This window comes from Fringilla coelebs (genome assembly GCF_963513975.1).
Source record: "Fringilla coelebs genome assembly, chromosome: 11".
Lineage (NCBI taxonomy): Eukaryota > Metazoa > Chordata > Aves > Passeriformes > Fringillidae > Fringilla > Fringilla coelebs.
Genome location: NC_140037.1, coordinates 11,226,587 through 11,248,686, shown reverse-complemented (window position 1 = coordinate 11,248,686; position 22,100 = coordinate 11,226,587). Strand labels below are relative to the sequence as shown.

Genomic DNA, 22,100 nt, shown 5'->3' with positions numbered 1-22,100 from the left:
AAACCCAGCACTAGCACTATCCTCTATCAGCGTAAAAAACTCCCAGGAATTCAGATTTGAAGTTCATAGACAGTTGCTTAGGCTTTTACAGAAGAGCAGTGCTGCAGATGGCCAGTGTAAGAAAACCAGACACTTTCTTCACCAAAATGCTTCACGAGACATTCATGATGAAAACCCCACTCTCCTTCTGAGGAGAAAAGGGAGATAAATGTCTCCTATGTGGTCAGATTAGTGAGTGCTGAGCACTGAGATGGCCTGCAGGTATCACAGACTTCAGATTTATTTTACAGGACAGTATGGCCAAGGCTGGCTTTTCTCTTAGCAACAACAATGATGGGGTTGATCAATTCTCTCACCTGCTGTTGCCTCTGCTTTGTTGCCAAAACACTAGAGGGCTTTTGCATAAGTAGCACACATAGCAAGAGGCTCTGGTGAAATATATTTTCCTCATGCTTATTATAAAGACTCTTTAAAAAAACTGTGTGCAACCATGCACACACACAGAGTACATGGCCCATGCTGTGGACTGAAAGTCTCATCTCCCTCTTCTCTCCCAACCCAAAAAGGCTGGCAGACCTCCAGCACTAGGCTCTTATGGCCCTACTGAGGAATGACCTCTTTTTAAGTAGTGACAGAGGCACCAGGGGTTCTAAAGCTCCTCTCTCACAGGAATTATGGCTGACAGAGGGGCTGACAGAGCTTGGTGGCCTCAGGCTGGTGGCAGAAGGGAACCCAAGAGCAGCCCCTGTGAGAGTGCTGGGGGATTGTGGAGCAGGGAAGAGAGGAGAAGGCTTCTTGAAGATGTACATGTAAAACTTTTCAGCTAAGGCATGTCATTCCCACTTCATTAGGGCTGTCTGCCTGCCAGCATTTCTCTTCCTCTATTTCTTTCTTTACTGTGGTGGAGGGTTTTTGACACTGAGCTGCCAGTGTCAAGCCATGGAAACACTTGGAAAAGGTGAAGTGGGAAGGATGGGGTTCCTCCAGCTCCTGTGCTGGTCTGGGCAGGTGCTGCCCAGGCAAGAGCAGAGCTGGCAAGCTCCAGGGACAGTGTCCTTCTTGTTCATCTGTACTCCTGTGCACTCTACAGCAACCATTTTTCCTGGTTGTATGAATCCCCTTCCTCACTGATGGATGACAGTCACAATAATATGTGTGAAAAAAAATGACATGTGATTCTGTGAATCTGAACAAGTTAAAAGGTTTTGATAACACTTTGTGTTTTAGTGGTGTGCTATGCTTTTTGCAGACAGCTCAGCCCAGAACTCAGGGTGGCTACTGAAAGCTTCTGCTGATAATAAACAAATGATGTGAACCTACATCATTACCATGTGAATTATAACCTTAGATACCTCAGTCATCAAATCTCAGCACCAAAGATCTGCCTAACAGAAGCTGGAGTATTAACTCACACAGCTGATATATTGTTGTTTCAACCGGTGTTGTGCACAATAAAATAATTTGAATAACAATTAAAATGGACTGAGGTAGCAAGAAGGGACATATATCCATGAAAGGATTTTTCATGGTTAGAGACTGACAAGGTTGGAGAATGACTGTATTATCCTAATAGCTTCTGTTTTCATTAATGGCTTAATGAAAACATTTCCCTACAATTATAAAGCATGACTGCAAATCTTAAACACTGGAATGTGTGTTCTTTGTCAAACACACACTGCTGTGGCTACAACTGATGCTGCACCACTCTGGGATTTCAATGGAACCCAATGACAGATAAACTGTTTACATTAAAAGACTCTATCAAAGTTATTTTGCACCTAGTTTCTTCCTAATCCATCTGATTTTTCTATAGCTTTGACAAGATGACCTCTCTCACTGTGTGTGCAGTATTGATGTCATTACTGAAGAGCTGTTCTTCAGCCTTTCTGCTGATAACAAAGTAAATGGAAATGTAGAGAAACCTTGGGGAGGTAAACAGCTTGCTCAGGATCCAGCTAAAAAATGGGAAAAAATACAACAGGTAAGGATATCTATTGTTACAAGGAAAGTGATCACTGTTGCACTTTAAAAAATGTTTACATTTTACAATGAAGGCATATTATGCCTTAGAACTTCATAAATTCTAAAAAAATTGAACTTGAATAAAGGCACTGAAAGCTCAGTATTATAAGAATTCCAAGCTCAGCCTATGGTGGGATTACCTTTTAAGGCTCAGGTAAAAAGTCAAACATTTTGAATTTAATTACCTAATACTAACCCAGCAAAAAAGAATTATGTTTACGTAAAATACAAACAATAGAGCAGGGCCATGGATTACATGCATGTCTTGTGTTTCTAGGGTTTTCAGAAAAGTGGCAATCACTAAGGGGAGAAGAAAAAAAAAATCAAGTAGAAAAGAAAAATATCTTATTGATTTGTTCTGCCAAAACAACTATATACATGAAATACTGAAAATGGAGCAGGTCTGTAACTAGTATCAAAGTTTCTTCGGTTCAAAAACACACAGAACACTAGCAATGTGCTTTAAATTAAGTACACATTTAAAAGGTTAACAGGACTATTCCTTAGGCAGAAGAACAAAGAGGAGCTGGTACACCAGAAAATTGGGTACACCACAGCTACTTAAAATACTGTATTCAGGCACAACTCATCTGGATGCCTTTGAGCTCAAAGCTTATTTGAATTATACAGAGGTGTTTTAGAGAACAAAAATACTAACCTGTGTTTTATCTAAGCTCTTTTAGCTGAAGTGAGCTACTAATTAAAAATCTTCACTACTCTTCCTAATTTCTGATGTACTTTCTAAACAGAGTAATAAACCATCTAAAAAGCTGTGTCCTTCCTCAGAGAAGAGTGTTAACATCAGCATCTCTGAAATGCCTTGTCATCTCCTGGTTTACTAATAGCATGTCTGTCATCTGCCTTGATTGAGCCTCTTGCAGCCAGTCTGAACATCCTGTGCCATACTGAATGCAATTCTGATGCACCTGCCAATTGACAACACCAAGAGAGTTCACAATCCAAACAACGCTTACATGTTACAGTACCTCTCAAATAATGCATTAAACAGATGTGTACCTGATATTATAAATATGTGACATAAAAATCTATTGGGTTGGTCAGCGTACATATTAAAAAACCATTCAAGTAGGCCAAATTGTGGGTAACTTAAAACTTTAAAGACAGCAATTTTAATAAAACTGTCAATACAATTTTCTTTGTAAAAACATTTGACACTGATTATGCTGCTTATATTGAAAGAGAAACACAAGGTCTATATCTTTAGATCTTTTATTGAACTGTGAGCACAGCATCAATAACTGCTTCTCAGCTGTAAATGAAAATTGATTCCAGATCTAACCCATCGCTTTCTGTGTGTCTTTAATCCCAAATCACCCACAATGAGACGTGAGAATCAGCATTTTGTCCATGGGACAAAGCATGTGTCACATGGCCAGCTCCACAGGGTCTGCCCTGGGCTTGTGTTTACAGGTGTAGGTGCAGGTTGAGTTTACATGTGTGGGTAATGCAGCCCCTCACTGCTGCACCAGAAGGGGCTGACAGCACTTTGGGGTGCAGCCATTGTGACTTGCCCCACGCCCTACTGCAATGACCTACATGGTCCAAAGCTTTACAGATCTGAAACCTGAAGGCACCCACAATGAACATCTCACTGGGCCTCCTGCAGGTTGCAGCCCAAGGAAATTCACTCAACAATTTTTGCATCAAGCCCACAGCTGCCAGAAGGCTAAAAGGAAAAGAACCTACAAAGTTTCCATGCAATTTGCAGCAGTTTGGCACTAGGAGGCTGAATTTGCAGTCAGCTCTCAGTTGCTGAAGCTTCTTAAGCCTTCTGGGGTGAAATGAAAGTGTACAGTCTCCTTCATCATTTTCTTGGTGATATGTTTCTAGGCCATCAGCATGTGTGCCTTAACCAAAATAAACATAACACTTACATTAAGGAGGGTTCTCCAAATCATGTTTATAACTTTTAGGAGCAATTTCCAGTTATTCAAAATTCTGTTTGAAAAGGGAATGCCAAAACTGGGCAGCATGATCAGTAACAGCCTTGCTGATGCTATCTGTAGAATAAATACCTTCCATTTACTTCAATCTGCTAGCTCCTATCCTGTCCAGAAATGAAGCTCAACTTCTCAGTTACATGACTGACTGGAGCTATTGTGTGGTTGTGCTCCTCCTCAGCACAGGGGAGAAAAGGAAGGAGAGGTGTAACACCTGAAACAGTACAGGCCCACAGACCCCTGAGTAAATGAAATACAGTTCATAAATAAGGGTGCTCGTTCATAGGAGTGAGGGAGCAAAACAGAAGAGCTTTGTTTCTTGCAGCCATGTTTCTAACCATCCTCCACCTTGACAAATGGACTACTGCTAGTCTCAGAACATGGGCTGATACATCAAACTCTCCCCACATTCTACAGACTTTCTCTAAAAGTTGCTTTCCAAGTACAGTTATGGATCAGAGTCACTACTGTCCTGTAAAAACTGAAGGGTCCATAGCAATTCTCAAAGGAGAAATCCTAGGGCTCCCTGCTGACCACTGTCCCAAAGAATTTTGATTTCCTTAAAATTAGAGTAGAAATAAAGGAAACAAACTTGACTTTCACGTACTGTGTTTTTTTTGAATAAAAGTGAGTAAATGCCAGCTCATGCTTCACACTGGCTGCAGGCTTATAGCAGAAAAAATCATAAAGACTGTAAAGACAATGATTCCATTTCCTTATAGAAATGCTGCATAAACTTCTAGAATGGTTTTTACTAAGAGTTTTAATCTTTTCTCTCCCTGCCAGAATGAGCACATGTGTACACCTGAATAACAATGGTCACTTGACTGCAAAATATTTATGTTGAAAAAGCCCTTGAAGTCACTTTTTGTTGTTTATGTGTCTGACCAGTGGGCCAGATCAACCATTCTTCCAAATTCCAATCCCCTCTCCTTAAAGAGATGTGAGAGATACAGCAGAGTCCTGCTGCTCAGCACTGCAAGGCTTTAGCCTGACAAAAATATAAAGGCAGACACTCACAGTCACTAATTCAGGAAAAATTAAATTCCTGAATGAGGAATTCCTGAGTGAGCTGTATAATTTTGTCTATACTCTATTCGTAAAACAAATAAAAGAGATGCAACCACACATGTGTGGGGTGCACAGGAGAGCTGAAGGTTCCCTTGAAGTGCAGGGCATTTAAGAAATGTTCTCAGTACGCAGTTGTGTCCAGTCACTTCATTTGGAATCCCTAAGGATACAGGTCACCAAACTGGGCTGTCAGTGGTGGGCTTGGTAGTGCTCAGTTGAGAGTTGGACTTGTTGATCTTAGAAGACACTTTCTAACTGAAATACTGTATGAGAAAAAAATTTTCTAAGGAGTACAGAATGTTGAGTAACTCCATGAATGGTCCCTGTGGTGCTCTCCTGTCTGTCTGCAGCCTGTCCTGTGAATGTATTCTGTCTGGGAAGACACGAGGAGCTTTGGAGCAGTCTGAGGCTTCCTGCAGCTCCACATCCCCGCCACAGAAGGGCCCAGGCTGCAGCCCTGGCCGGGGAGCAGGGACACTGCTGACCCTCAGGATGCTGCTTGGTGGGAGGCACGTCCCACACTGACAGCAGGGAGGGCTCCAGAGCTGTCAGGACCTCTCTGTGCCCTGTGCTCCTTCCTGCTTGGGATTGACATCAGAGATGACATCTGCTCCAGTCAGGGAGGGATTTTCACGTGATGTCAGCCAACACTGGTCCAGGTCTCTGCTTCTCCATTCACCAGTGATAAGGGATTTCAGCCTAGCAGTATAAACTGTATAAACTCTGTAAATTCTACTTTAGTCACTAGAAAACTATTACTGTAGGAAAACAACAGTAACTGCTACCTGACAATGTATTTCCATTTCTGTATTTTAGGCCTGTCAGGATCACAGTGTCATTTTACAGGATCATTTGGGCAAATCTGCAAGCCTGATGGTGTCATCAGTCACCACGTCTGCACAACACTGCATTGCACAAGGATTTTGACCCTTTGGCTTCAGAAGACATTGCGAGTCTTGCCAGTGCTAAAAAATACTGACTTGTATGACTAAGGGGTCAACTTTCACCAGAAGGTAAATCTTTCCTGGCATGACCCTAAAGGATGGATGAGGTAGGCTGAAGGAGAACATTTAGGTGGTTTAAAAATAAATAAGAAAGAATGATTGGGCTATAATTAACATTTCCCAGACTGAACAGATGATCTTAGGCTGAATTATAGCATTACCTTCCTCTCTATTGCAGATGCTTAAACATTTGAGCGTATTGCATATGTAAAGTAAAATGAAGGATGAATTTAACACCAAGTTTCATTTTTTTTCTGATAAGAATGTTGAGAATATGAATTTCACCAGCTTTCTTTCCCAGCCTTATACATAAATATTTATAAAGTGGGAAGGATAGAGAATGACATGAGCCAGTTTTCTGAAAATGATTCTGCATTAATATCCCAAGTACGTGGAGAAACTTTCAGTATTGATTTAGAGCTACATGCTGAGGGCTTTCCCTTTCACAAATAGGAGTCACTGGATTACTGTGGATTCCCAACCCTTTACTCTCTGACTCGAACAAAAACTTATAGATCAAATTTTCTTCTGTGGGCTTGTATAAATGGATTGCAAAGTGCAAACAAACTCTGTACTGTGTTAGTGCTCTTGTGTGGTCCTCTTACACACCCTTCCAAAAAGCTCATCAATTCAGAAAATGGGTGCAAAGCAAGGGGAGTTAGCTTGGTACAATGGAGGACAGAGATTCAGAACACACTGGCTGTTCCTGGGTGATGCTCTGTGTGGTCTCTAATTCAAAGAGAGATATTTTGGCTTAGTTTAATCTACTTCACAAAGTTAACCAGCAAAACTGAACCACATTCTGTTTGAGATTGTTTCCTCTAATGGGAAGGAAGCAAACAAAGTTTAAGCTAATGGATTCTGCAGCACACCAAAATGCTTTTCATGCAAATATAGTATGTCAACACATAAACAGATCCAGGCAATGAAATAACTTTGTTAGTTTAAATGGTCTATGCACTTATATTAGATGTATTTACCTGTTCATTATCATCTTCATCACTGCTGAGTTTTAGATCATCCTCAAGCATTCTGAAAAAAAGGAGAAACAATACAGAATTACATTTAATGAATTAACTTAACATACAATGAGCCAAATCTACACCTCAGCAAAGTCAAAGGGAAAACTCTTTCAGTTCAACAACAGCAAAATCAGAGCTGAGGTAAGTAAAGTCCATGTATGTATGCATTAGTGCTTCTTTGTGATTCTAGGGTAGAACAAGTGACTTTCAGACTCATCCATCATAAAGTTTGGCTGTCAGCTGCTCTTTCATGTCCTCTTTTATTTCCCCATTGTCTCATGGGGATTAGTCCATATACACCTACAAGTGTTTCTAAATCAGAAGAGAAATTCAGCTCTGAGACTGCTAAAACCAGGGAAAAAGCTGTCCATGTTTCATTCTCAATTTGGGGCACCACCAATTTCCTTTCTGGTACTTATCAAACTGAGAATGCAAAGTGGATAACAGCAAGAAGAGGAGGTGCTTGTTTGAGGTTTAATGGGCCCTCACAGTTGTTAGTGTCCAAAGGCAGACCAAACATTTTCCAAGCTGGGAATGTGCCAGTTCATACTCCCATTTTTGTTTATTTATTTATATTTTAATACAGGGAAATCCCACAGGCCTGTGCCCTGCCCTTGGTTAAGGGGAAGGGAAGCTTCTAGAAGATGTGGCTGTCCGTATGCTTCCTTCCCTTTCTTTGGCAAAAGAGCTGAATTGCAAATGACTGTATTAACACTCATATGACTTCTTTCAATCCAAGACTTGGGTACAGGAAAATACATGGGGTAAGAAACCATGTTATTTGGTGCTACAGAGACAGAGAAGGTCTCTCATTTGGGGATCTCTCTACCTAGAGAGATGAGCAGTCGCCAAATAAGCTCCTGTATAGCTTCCCATATATTCATACTTTTATCTGAGCTGATAGTCATCTGGGCACGCTTCTACCTCACACCCATCTTTTCACCTTGACAAATTGTCTTATCACAGGACGACGTAGGGATGAATTGGCACATCTCCCCTGACCTGCTGCAGCAGCCATTAAAATCGCAGATCTTCCTTTCTGCCAGCCCCAGCTCCTTTACCCACAGCAGGAGGCTTGCAAATTGCAATTATTGTTGCCTTTTTGCCTTGATGGGGCCTGAAGTTCTATGATTTTTTATTGTTAGCCTTTAAATAACTCTAGCAATCAATGGATGTTCTGTTAGGAAGGGTTTTTTTTTGTTTGAAGACTACCAGTAAATCATGGAAGCCTCCCGACACATGGAATTTTATAGAGGGGACAATAATCTCAATGTGGAAATTTTAGAATATTTGAAGCCCTGATGGTGCACTTAAAAAGAAAAAGTGAAGAGGATCTTTAAACTGGTTTGTGAGTCATCTGTCTTCCAGTGACCTCTGTTGTCGGGCAACCCAGTGGTTACAAAGTACCTGGACACATAACTACCAGTCATTAGCATCCTGATAAATGGCCAGTGCCTCCCTGGAATATGTGAACCCATAAAAGTACAACTGCAGCACAGAAAAAAAAAAAAATCTTCTTCTAAAAGTTAGTATTTGTGAGGGGTTGACCTTGTCTGGATGCCAGGTGCCCACCAAAGCTGCTCTATCTCTCCTCTCTTCATCTGGACAGGAGAGAGAAAATGTAACAGCAGGCTTGTGGGTTGAGAAAAGGACAGGGAGAGATCACTCAGCAATTACTGTCATGGTCAAAGCAGACTCAATTTGGGGAAATCAATTCAAAGTATAGCCAATGAAATCAGAGTAGGACAATGAGAAATAAAACCAAATGATAAAACACCTTTCCTCCACCCTTCCCTTCTTCTTGGGCTGGACTTACTGACAATTTTCCCTGCCTCCCCCTCCCAGTGGTGCAGGGGAATGGGCATTATGGTCAGTTCACTGCACATTGTCTCTGCAGGTTCCTCCTCCTCAGGGGAAGAACTCCCCCCATGCTCCCCTCTTCTTCCAGCATGGAGTCCCTCCTGCAGGAGCCAGCCCCTCATGAACTTCTTCAACCTGGCCTTCCTAGAGCTTGCAGCTCTTCAGGAGCTGTTCCAGAGCGCATCCCCTCTGTGGGTGCATCTTCCAGGCACAGGCTGCTCCAGCGTGGCTGCCCCTGGGGTCACAGGTCCTGGCAGCAAACCTGCTCCAGTGTGAGCTTCTCTCTCTAGCAGGACACCAGCACAGCCTTCCCAGGGGGTCAGAGCCCCTTTGGGCACATCCCTGCTGCCAGGAGCCCCCTGTGCTGCAGGGCACAGCTGCCTCTCCATGGGCAGCACCAGGGGCTGCAGGGGAACCTTTGCTCCAGCCCCTCCTTCTGCACTGACCTGCCTGTCTGCAGGGCTGCTCCTCTCACAGACTCCTACTCCTCTCTTCCAGCTGCTGGTGCACAGCAGTTTTTTCCCTTTCTACAATCTGTGGTGCCCCAGGCAGTGCCACTGTCCCTGCTGGGCTCAGGCTGGCTGCTGGCAGGTCCGTGGTCCATCCTGGAGGTTGGCATTGGCTCTGCTGGAAGTGGGGGAAGCTTCTGGCAGCTTCTTACAGAAGCCACCCCTGCACCCCCCTGCTACCAAAACCTTGCCATTCAAACCCAATACTCAATTTTTCAGGGATTATTAATCTTTAGAGGCCTGGACTTTGGCGATGAACAGAAACTTTTAATGCTGTTTATCTAGCAGACACATTCATTTGTTTCCCCAGAGCCATTACTTGCTGTGCCATTCTCAATGTATCGTTGTGCCTTGATCTATCCACAGTCCCTGATTGTTATCTGCAAGTCTCATTACACCAGAAGGACAATACCCCCAGGAAACTGAGACCATTTTCATACACGACTATATCATTCTGACTCTTAACTCTAATTCAATCCTACACTCCTGCTTTTAAACCTACATTTCACTTTAATGTGTAAATTATCCTCTGCTTTAAAGAATCACTGCTAGATAATGCATTCTATTGTTATTTTTAAATGCAGATTTAAGTGGATATAATGCAAAGATCTTTTCATGAATGAAACCCAAAGGGTGGTATGTTTTCTTTCTTTCAGCTATTGGGTGGTTTGGGTTTTGGTTTTTTGTTTATTTGTTTGGGTTTTTTTTTCATTTTTTACATGTTAAATTCCTTTTTGACATACCCTGGTAGAAATAAACCAAAAAGGACAAAAGAAATTCCATATTGGATAAATGGAAAGAACAAAGAAGAAAACATAAAAAAGATAAATGGATGCACTTACTAAACTAACCCTACAGCCATCTGAAATGGCTGATTAATAACTGTCCTCATACAGCCTATACTGCAGATACTTTCTAACAAGTACAGTAAGCACAAGACATGTTTATTGAATATTGAAAAATATAAAATTGATATAAAACATGATTAGTAGGAAGGACAACTGTTAGAGTTGGTTTCAGAGAAACTAAATTTGCAGGATTTATGAGTTCCCTTCAAGAGACTAATAGATGTTTAGACAACTAGAGAGAGGAAAAAAATTGGATTTTGGCATTTCTTTAGCAGTTCCAAGCTTATCACTTGGGGTATGTAATTCTTCTTAGCCCGTTCTGCTAAATGAAGAATATGTCATCCCATTCAGTTCCAAAACTCAAAGCTTAAACAACTACACCAACCAGCTTCTAAAATGCATCACACTCTTCTGGCAGATGGAATAATTAAAGAGAAACTGAGTATAGTATCAACCAGAAATATATGGTAGCCAGAGAAGTGAGGAAAAAAATTAGAAATACACAGTACATGCAAATGTAGAATGCTGAACATTTCAAATAACCTGCTCCCAGAGAATATTGGTTAGAAAAAGTAATATTTTACAGAACACAAAGGAATAGATGGTGTTCCACAATTTTAAAATGTGCTTAATATTCTGAAGACATGGGTCACGGTAGCTTGTACTGTTTAATGTTTCCATTAACTCTCATTTATAAGCAAGTACCATCTGATTGCACTCAAAGCTCAATAAGGACTTTTTAAGATTGCCAGCAACCTTAATTCAAGGTGACTATTTCACTATCATATCTAGAAAGGTATTTTAGCTTCAAAGCCTTGAGACAGAAGAGCTCTGTATCTACAGCTCTCCCAAACACTGTCTGGATGGTCTGAAGGTGAAATTAGGCACTCTTGAGTGAGAGGTCCCTCTAAATACCCATCTGATCTATTCTGCTCTATGTAATTGTTCACCTCAGAAGCACCCAGACTGGAGATTAAGAGTGTATTTGTTATTAAGATCAGGACAGCTATTAATAAAGGCCAGTTTGGAGGCTATGTTAAAATTACAATGAATGCTGCCAATGAGGGCAAATCAAAGAGAAAACTGCCTGTATCAGAAAGCTACCTCCAGGGGTGTTATGAATTCATTTCATTTTCTATTCTTCTCTGACCCAGCTGACATTATTATTGAATATACATGTACTTGTTTGTCTTTTCATCCATAGCTAATGCATAACACCACTTTAGGGAAAGAATAGGATTAAGTAGGATTTTTTATTTCATTATTAGAGCAATGCCATTTACTATAACAGTTGAAGTTGTGTCAGCACATTTATTATAATCTACAATTTTCAGAGGTTTGTAATTTGGAATGTGAAATTATTGCAAAGCAGAAATGTTGGGACAAAGCAACACATTTATCTGTGGTGTAAGTAGGGGCAATCTCATTGACTGACTACAATACCCACTTCCTTCAGGGATGAATTTGCTCCCAAAGCAGATTGTTCCTACATTACAAATTTAGCTAGACAAATGGCTGAACAAGGGCTTTATTAGGATGGGTTCTGTAAAAGTCACACTAGAAATAGTAAGAACAGGCACACTGAAATGGGACTTGTAGCCCATCCTGACTTTTGAGTTCAGTGGATGTTTTGTGCACACCAGACCTGCTGATTTCAGATCCTCTCAACAAGCAGGTAAGGATTTAGAGACATGAGATAATTCACTCCCTGCAAAAGCACTGCCAAAGTATTACTCCATAATTTCAGTTACTTTTACAGAAGACTCTGAATGTCTTAAATGAGGATTTTCACTGCATCCTTTTTTTTTTTGTTTTTGTTTAATGTATAATGTATTTAAATGCCTTTAACAAATGAATAAGGTCCTGATTGCTGGTAGACTTCTGGGAATGCTGCATTTCTTCCTGTTCTGGTTGTGGAGGGCTGGGATGGGAATCTGCTGTGTTTATGGTAACATGTTTGGTGATACAGCTTCCTTAAGGAGGAGGAGTTTAAAAGGCAGCATGGATAGGATAAGGTTCTGCATGTGTAATTTGTTTTGGGATCAGTTCACCACTGCACTGGGGCTCACTCTGATGTGAAAAAAGCCTTATGGGAATGAAAAGGATGGAGGAAAGGGAAGAGGGTGTTGCAAGAAGACAGCCAAGGGAATACTGGGCAATTCCCTAATCCTGAGCTGCCCAGAAAATTAACTCACTCACGTAAAACCAAATCCGAACAAAATGCATATCCCATCTGAGTCACAGCACAGAAAACACAAGTGTTGATTCTGCACAGGAAGGAGGACAGGCAGTGGTTTTAAGCAGACATACAGACATGCCATTCTTTTCTTGCCAGGTTTGTCTCTGGTAAAATATTGGGGAATATCTGGGAATACATTTCTAAGATTTCTACATTTCTAAGATTTCTGTGCTACAACTAGTTATTCCATTTGATATTAAAGAGAGAGCTTTGACTGTTATAGGAAGTTTCAAACTTGTAAAACTTATTAAGACTTAATCCAGAATAGGCAGAAATCTAATAAATGTCTTTGGGGTGAAAAAGGTAGTACACTGCAGCCTGAGTGATGAAGGAAGGCCTTGTCACTCCTGTTTGCAGCAATATTCCTGCAGAGGGAACACAGTCCATGCAAACAGTGACTAGCACTGAGATGCACCTTTTCTACTCCTGAACTTGCATGGAAATAAGGCCATCAGTTCAACACAATCTCTGCTGGTTTACCCCATGGACTTCATACCCAACTTGTTTTTCATTTTCCTAGTGCATTTCTCTGTAGGATATAAGGCTTCTTCAAGAGTGGTAACTCAAAAGGTATCATGCAAATGACAAACTGTATAATGGAATTCAGATGTATTTCAAGAATGTGTTGCACACACTGGAGCACAATTTTATCATTTATCAAGGGGGAAGAAGGGGGCCTATGTGTGTGAAAACATCTAACAATAGATTTCCCCAGAGAAGTTCATAATACAGTGAACAAAAAACTGAGGAAATGAAAATAAATGGTAGAGTAATTCCAAAGGAAAAAAGAAGATCTTTTGTTTTAAAACATCCCATCAATAAATCTTGAAACCTTATATTCATTCTTTTTCTGAAATGTGCAAGTCATCCTTACATTATTTCCTCTGAGATACTGTAAGAGTTATGGTAAAAGAAAATCTCAGAAGATTAAATGGAATTTACAAGCACCATTTACCTTAATAGTCAGGACCATTTGTCCAGCAATTTTATACATACTTAAATATAATTTATTAATTTTCCCTTCTCCTCATCCACCATTTTCTTTCATTACATTTTTGTCAATGATGAAGTCAGTCTTGCAAACTGTTACTCACAGAAGTAACTTCTGCTCATTAAAGCAGATTCAGTGGCCTCAATAGGGCTCATTTGCTTAAGGTATAGATCAACTCCTCAGTCCATGGCCTTAAATCACCTCCCCTCAGAAAGGACTAAAGTCAAGTTTGGTGTCTTCACTGTGAGCAGCAGAGATGCCTGTTCTCCTCCCTGGCACAGGACAGGCACTCAATATCCTGCTGACATGGTCAGCCTCCTCCTGGCCACTGATGGAGAACAATGGCTTGCTAGGACACACTCCATCGTGTGTGTCACATGCAGCCTGCCCCAGTGTTCCTGGCACCATATCAGTAATTAGTGTAATTACAGATGGGGAGAGAGGAGTAACCCCTGTGGTTTTCTATTAGGTACCTCACAATTAGAGAGTGCACTTCATTACTCATCTCTCCGTATCATCTCTTAATTTCAAAAGGATTAAGCAAAATTAATTCTTTCAGTAGAAGAATTTCTTTATCCAGCCATCCATTAATGTCTATGTATAAAAAGCTCTTCAAGGCAACTAAGATATTAAGTTGCTACCTAAGTGCATTATAACAACTGCTCTGTTGACAGGCATTTTGTGTTTCATTAAAGCTGAGACAAGAACTTTGGGAGGAGGGAGAAACCTGCTGCCAAATTTTATAGGAATTGGCATGTTTAGCACAAATTATACTCTGGTATATCCAGTAACTTCACCACTCTATTGAGCTTCAATTCTGCTTGCAAACAATGCTTCCAACAGAACGAGATCAGAACTGGGTCAAAATATTTTAACAGTGTAATAGGAAGCTGCAAAAAAATGACAGAAAGCAGAATCCTTCTGTTTCGAACTGGTGAGTTGGTATTTTTGCCTTAATAACACTCATACCACTGTTTTTTCCTTCTGCCTTAGAAAAGTGCAATCTCCTTCACCCTGTGTCCCCTCACTGCCCAGTGACTCTTCAGTACAACACGCATCTCTGTTTGGCACGCCCAGAGTATGACGAAGCAAAAAGAGAAGAAAAAAAAAAGAGAGGAAAGAGAGACGAGAACAAAGAAAAGCATGGGTCCAGGAAAAACACAGGGAGTGACTAATAGTTTCTAGAAATGCCAGTATAAAATGTGCATTCTTAGAATTTGTGAAGAATAAAAATGAGTGCCCACCTTTTTTAGTGTGTTCAATTCTGACAGTGTGCACAAAGCTTTTACTATTTTCCCTTTGATAAACTGCAATGGCTGATATAATTTTGGGTTCTGCTATTTATCAAGAGCAATATATATAGTCCAAGAGCCATTTCTGTGATACATACTCATTTCCAATACATTCCACATGAAAAACACCTGCTTACTCCAACCATATTTGATTAAAACTGTCTCCTAGCCAGAGCACCAGTATTTTCTCTGGTAAACAAGCCTTCAGTTGGCATATTTACACACAAAGGCTATAGGAACTTAGCACACAGTTAAACAATGATTGATAATTCTACCACAACTTGCAAAGGTGACTTTAAAAAATCATACCAGAAAATATATTAAAGAAATTTGTTCAACAAGGAACAAAATCACAGAGGGCTGGCTCATCTACTACAGTGATTATGACCCTGTAAGTGGGTCTGGCTTCTTCATTTCTGTGCAAATGAACAACAACTTAATAAAACTGTAAAGGAATTCTTGTTCAAAAGGAAGACTCAAGGTGTTTAATGAAGACTGGTTGAAGGAGGTCTCCTAGGTGAAGATGCTGAAAAGGCAACACAGTGAGTCGTGACATGGCTTTCATGATGTTATGGAGAATGGGAGCTTTAGCTTCAGAAACAGTCTTTGTGCATATGGAGGAAAGAAAAATTTGCCACATCAGGTTTTTAAAGAATGCTGTAAGGTTAGTGCCTGACTTACAGATTTTCAGGGGTGTGCATCAGCAGAGCAGAATTCCAAGCAGGAATCCCAGTCCTCTGTACTGGCCTGCTGATGGTGCATGGTGAATAAAGGCAGGGGTTGGCCACAGGGAAGATGAGCAAGTACCAGGGGCTTGTGTATGCATGGGAGAACTGAGCAGCACTTTGCAGGCTGCAAAGGCACTACACCTCTACAAAAATTACTGCTGGACCATGCCTGGTACGAAGGGTAGTTCAGGGATGATCATTAGGAAAAAAATCCCCACAGAAAGCAAAGATAAGGGGAACTTGGGGAAAGGGAGCTTCATTTTCACTGCCTTAATTTGTGATCAGTTCTTAAAGACACTTTGGTACCTGCAAAATCCTACATCAAGAATCCACAGCTATCCCACAGGTCTGATACAGACTTTCAAGGAGAAATGAATCTTCAGTAAGACTGTTCACTTCTATTCCTAAATGAACATTCTGTTGATCAGTCTAAAAATGTATAAACAGATGAATCCAAGCAGTACTAAAACTAACATAAATATAGGGGATAAAACCAAGCAAGACTAAAACTAATATAAATAGATTGGATAAATGAAAAAAATACTTAAATGATTTCTGAATCTGGATAATTTATAAGGCACTGCATATGCATGAGAGAAATCAAGTACCAAGCACAGTGCTGAAAACACTGACTCATGCAAATAATCCTTGCTCCTGCAAGCACTATTTTTCAGGCTCAGATCCAAACACAATGCCTGACACTGTTTGCTCTGATAATCACTCTAAGATAAACAGATTTGAATAACTGCAAATACTTCCAAGCATTTCCTTTCACTTATAATGTAAAAAGAAAAATTAGAGGATAAAATGAAAATGTATGTTTCCACTTCTAGATTTCATACATCATTAATTCTGTAAAAATATATCCATCTTCATGCTGATAGTTCTCTTTGCTTGGCAAGCTTGAAGAATGCAATATGCTAGATAACCTGATTGAAAATTTGATCCTATTGTTTAACAGAATGAGGATTGTTTCATAAGGGGCTCCACCATGTCTGTGCACATTTTCCCCTAAGTAACAGTGTAAGACTTGTATTTCCCCAGACAGCTGAACATTTACGTTGATGTACTTGGCTAGAGATCCAATCTTGCTCTGGCTATAATACAGGAGAATTTTCCTCAGCATTTTGAATTATGGCACTGAAATAATTTAACAGTGCCTTCTGTGCATGTTACACAAGTTTTCTGATACAGTTAGCTCATACTGAAAGTTTGCTTACCCTATAAATTCTGCCACATGGTTACACCATTCTTCATCCTGAAAACTGAGGATTTTTTTTTTAGAATCACTGCAAATGGTGTAACTCTGCAGAAGCCAGCACTTCCCTACAGCCACATACACCCTGTGTACACACACCCTTCAATCTTTATAGTCCCCAGGACTAGGTTACTTCTGAGCTCCCTGGTAATTTGTGCCTGCAGAGCCCTCTACAGAGTTGGAAGAATGAAGCTGTGAAGAACCAAGAAAGGAACATTAGTGGCTGGTTTAAATGGCTGCATTAGGGACACTCACAGAACTGTTAATGTCTAATTTACAGGACCACAGAATGGCTGGGGTGGGGAGGTACCTCTGGAGGTCACCTAGTTCAGTGCCCTGCTAAAGCAGGGTCACCCAGAGCAGGCTGCACAGGATCACATCCAGACAGGTTCTGAATATCTCCACGAGGGAGACTCCACAACCTCCCTGGGCACCCTGTTCCAGTGCTCAGTCACCTTCACACTGAAGAAGTTTCTCCTCCTATTCAGATGGAACTTTCTCTGTTTCAGTTTGTGCCCACTGTCCCTCATCCTCTCTGCTTTAACATCTCTCTCCCAAATTCATCTTGAGACCACCCTGGTCTTCCTTTACCACAAAGCCTTTGAGGAGCATTGTGGTTGATTCTCTGAGAAGCAGGTTGGTTATTATTGTCATACAAAATTATTTACGAGATGAAATACATGTTACCATTGAAAATAACCCTCAAAATATGGTCCTCAGTGCTAAAAACATTCTAAAAAAGAAAATGCCAGACTACCATTTTTTTGCCTTTCTTTTTGACCATTTATATAATGTCTGGCACTAGGTTTCTTTGTCCCTGACTTAAGTGCCTCAACATCATTATCAGACAAATAAACAAGAAAATTAGTACATGAAATTGATAAATGGATACTCAGTGTTTTCTTCAAAGGGCAAAACTTAAGGATGACGCAGACTAAACTTAATTTAATAAATAAAGTCTAATGACATCATGACTTTACAAAGACAAATAATAGAACAATAATATGCTAAAATTGTCAGACACGATCTGGTCCGTGGTACATCTAGTTCTACATTTTGTCAGAGAAGGTTGTTCAATGGAACAATTTGTTAGTAATGAACAATTTTTCCTAACACAGCTGGAATGAAAAACTGGTTCATTATGCTCATGAAGCATTTATGTCTCCCCAAATTCTTCATTGCAATCTTTTTTCAGAGCTTCTGTGAACCCTGGCTCCACTGTTGTAAGGAACCAAAGTCGTAACTGTAGGCTCTGTAAGAACCTATTTGTTTTTCCTGGCCTTTTTATCCTAACATTTAAATGATGAGAAAATAAATGGGAATTTCATAGGTTCTGAGTGAGTCTAGGTGCTTGCCTCCTATCAAATTTCAAAACTTGATTTTCTATCAGTACAGTTATAAGGACATAGCACACCTTTTTTTCCCAAGACTATTCTTTTGTACTTTCTGACCTTACTCTACACAGCTGCCATAACAAGCCTAAATCTTAGTGACTATTATCTTCAGAGGAACAAGTGTGTACATTCACCTTATGCCTAACTTGCAAGCTGCAAAGCCCTCCCCACGTTTGCTGAGTTTTGATGTTACTTCAATTGAAAAAGGATGAGTCCCACCAAGAGGAAATTGCACAATACACCTCGCACTTGGTGCAGGAGCTGCTAATCTACCGACTAATCCAGTTGATACATATGGTTAGGCAGTTGGGTAACTATCAGGGCACAACACCACCTTTCATCTCCTAAGGTAATGCAAAAGTTATATCTCAAATCCAATTTAAATTGGTGCTCCCTTGAGCTCAAAGATAATTTCTCTCTAATCCTCTTCTGGTTGTCTATAGGGTAACCTTCAAAATCTCAGAAATGACACTGTAAAAAAAAAAATTATCAAGTCATAATTTTTTAGCACAAAACCAAGCTATTTTTCCTGGTGGCACTATGTTCCAGCTGTTATCAGATTCAAGAATTTTTCAACTGCCTTGAACTCTGCATTTATTTTACTTTTCCAGATTTTTGCCAATGAAAATACCTCAGCACTGCTTGAAGAGAAAATAATCTTGTCAGTTTTATTGTGCCATATCTGAGATGATGAAGGTCATGCTAACTACAAGTCCGTTCCAATTGCTACGGGGTTGGGTGAGGTGGGCTTTTTATTTTATTTTTGGTTTTCCCCTAGCTCCTACCACAAAGTAATAGGGATTTTCCCCTTTCATTCATCTTGCCTTTTGTTGTTTTTAATCGACCACCCATCAGTGCCGAATTGCCTTGTAACTGTCTGCTGAGCTTTCATTTGACAGAGATAGCTGCTATTGTTAGCAGGAGCCTTCACTTCAGCCCATTTAACTTTCCTCAGTTTGACAGCTTCACAATAGCCACCTTCCATCTAAAGAAAACTGTGATTTAGTAGAAAGGGAATGTGGGACAACAGCCTGATCTGTCACTCAGTCTCCAGTGAGTTCTCTTGGCATAAAGTTCCCCTACAAAGCTGGAGGATGAAATACTACATGAAAATAAGACGGTCATGAGACATGTTCAGTTACATATGCTGGCAAAATCTAAACAGCAATCACACCTAAAAATACAGCCCTTTCCTTCAGTAATGCCCCATGCTGGGCAGCAAAATAAATATTTTGACTAACTCTAAATTTCCATTTTTATTTATATTCCAGATTAATACTTCACTTCCTCCCCCCCCCCCTTTTATTCACCTAGTAATTGTTCTCAGATTGATCTACAAGAGCTCCTAGTGGAAACAATATGCCACAAGTAAATTAAGCTTTCATTGGACTAGTGATTGGTCCTGCTCCATGTAAATCTATGTGAAAAGATGTTGATGAATTAAGAGCCTGGATGTCCTCCCTTACTGACGACTAAAAAAGTCAAATTATAGCTGCCTTAGCACAGCCTCTGAATACTTCCCAGCTCAGCTCCACACTCAGCTTTCCTTTCGTATGTGCTGTGGAAATACATTTTTAACTGATTTTTAGCTGTTATGCATTTATGCCTAATGCCCTTTTGCATTTAAGCTTAAATCTGGTTTTATCATTTGGCACAAATGACAAGCTGTAGACATCCCACTATTAGATTTCCAGGCACCATTTTTTTCCTGGCCAGTTAAGTAACATTATTTTCTTGTCCAAAATCTTGGTTCCTAGTTTGATGAATGCTCTCTTGCTAAAAAATGTGTGTAGGAAATTGAATTTGATTACCATAAAGCATAATTTATTTCAGTCTATCTTATGCCTTTCTTTAACTCTCACTTAACTTCATCAGAAGAGGCATGAGAAAACAAAGTTGGTAGAGCTGCATGCTGCAAAAGGAACCTGCTAAACTGACTTCTACATTCACCTGAGTCTGAGAATCATTTCCTGGTATTTAAAATAAGTAAGTCACTTTGGCAGTGGTGACTAATCACTGAACAACATATGAACTTCTGTTTTGCAACAGCCATTCAAATCTGTGTGAAGAAATTACCACAACTGTGTGGAAAGGTGTGTACAGAAATGGAGACAGAAAATCAGATAACAGATAAACTCCAGTGGAAAGACAGATAATAGTGACTGGAGAGGAATCCAGTGCCCAGAGTTCACTTGTGAGAGAGCACCCACGAGGCTGCAGCTAGGAAGAACACCAGACTGCTCCACTGTTTCTAATTAGAGACGACATCCTTCATTTTATAGCTCCTGTGGTCTAATTTGTAGAGAGCCATATCCCCTAAAGCTTTCTGTAAACCAAATTAAAACTCATTCCATCAAGGAGTTTTAGCAATATATGGTCTCTGATCACAATACATACTCATGGTCATGGAGCTGCTGCAGGCAGTCAGCTGGGGGGTGCTGGCTTTTGTTTTGTTTTTTTTTTAATTTTTCAAGGAAACAGCAGATTTCTTCTAGGAAAAAACATTTTAAAGACCAGAGAATCTGGTCTGTTTAAGCAGTCACTCATGAGAAGGAATAGTACACACAGTCTCTCTCTACTGATTTTCCTAGTATTCTCTGATTTTTAATTAAATCATTTTTCTCCCTCCTTTTTTTTTATTCAACACACCTCAAAGCTTCAGCTCAACAAACATTGCTAGCAATTTTTTATTTTTTCTCTAAATTAAAAAAAGTTAGCTTAGGGCTTTTTGGAAGCCTTAAGAGTCCACAAATGCTTTTGAAGTTTGCAGTCCCTTTTCAACCCAGAAAACATTCATATAATGTGCAGCAGTAACACAAACACCCTACTGGGCTTTAACCCAGCTCTGGACAAGGAGGAGAAATTCTGCCTCTGTGCCCATTGAGCTGTTGGCCTCTATGCCACCACTATCAAGAGTGCCAATTAGCATTGCAGCTCCTGGATTTGGACACACGTCCATGAGACTCCAAGGGAGAACTTCATTTCACACAGACATTGAATAGCTCTGAGAGTGTGATGAGTTTTGTTCCCTACAAATCTGCCTTGAGTTTGAACTGAAGGTGAAAGGATCCATCATCCCAATGCTAGGGCAGCCCCTGCCAGCCAGAGTACCCTTTACACCAAGAACTCTGTGTCATTTGGTGGTTGAACTTCTTACACACACCCAATTCCCTGCAAACACAGCCCTCTCCCACCCCCGAGGGCTCTGGTAGGAACACACAACTCTGTGGGTCTGACAGAGCTGCTTGTTTCCATCAGCACCAAGTTAGATCCTTGTTTCCTCCCTCATGCAAAGGGACTTAGCTAAATTTCTTCAAGCAAGATTTCAAGAAAGTATTTATCACAGCTGGTGTAATTACAGAATTACCTGTGAAAACCCACAAAGGCTGAGGGATCTAATGAATAAGTGGAAAACTACAGCGTAATATCAAACAAAATGTCTACAGTCAAAATATTCCACTTGGTAAAGGTCAGACACTCCCTGCCTGGAGGAACAGCAGAGCACACTTTGAATGCAGGCAGGTGAGAGCTCTGCCCACATCATGCGAGGAGATTTTGATAAACATTCCAACCTATTCTGACAACAGGTGGCCAATATGGCAAAGTGGTTCACTGTGGCTCACAGTAGCAGTTTGACATTAAAAACTGACCAGTAAGAAATTTGATAGGCTGGCCCAAAATGCTGAGAGTTATTAACCTTGAGCAGCTTCTGGAAATGGGATGCACCACTTACCAGAGAGTCCCCAAATCCCCAGGAGGTGGCTGCAGACCACTCCACTCTGCCTGCTGTACCCAGCTCCTTTCTCCCCACTCTCTGCACTCATCTCTTCCATTATCCACTCATTTCAAACAAAACAAATATATTCACTGTTGTGTAAAGGCTCATCTACATTTCCTGTGA

General features: G+C 40.5%; 1 protein-coding gene across 3 annotated transcripts in view; it reads right to left on the bottom strand.

Moving 5' to 3' along the window:
- AFF2 (ALF transcription elongation factor 2) overlaps positions 1 to 22,100 on the bottom strand; it is a 323,813-nt gene that overhangs the window by 81,329 nt on the left and 220,384 nt on the right. For all 3 annotated transcript variants that reach the window (XM_084213128.1, XM_084213130.1, XM_084213129.1), the window contains exon 8: positions 7,039 to 7,090. In XM_084213128.1, the coding sequence (XP_084069254.1) occupies positions 7,039 to 7,090 (52 nt within the window). The remainder of the gene's footprint in view (positions 1 to 7,038; positions 7,091 to 22,100) is intronic.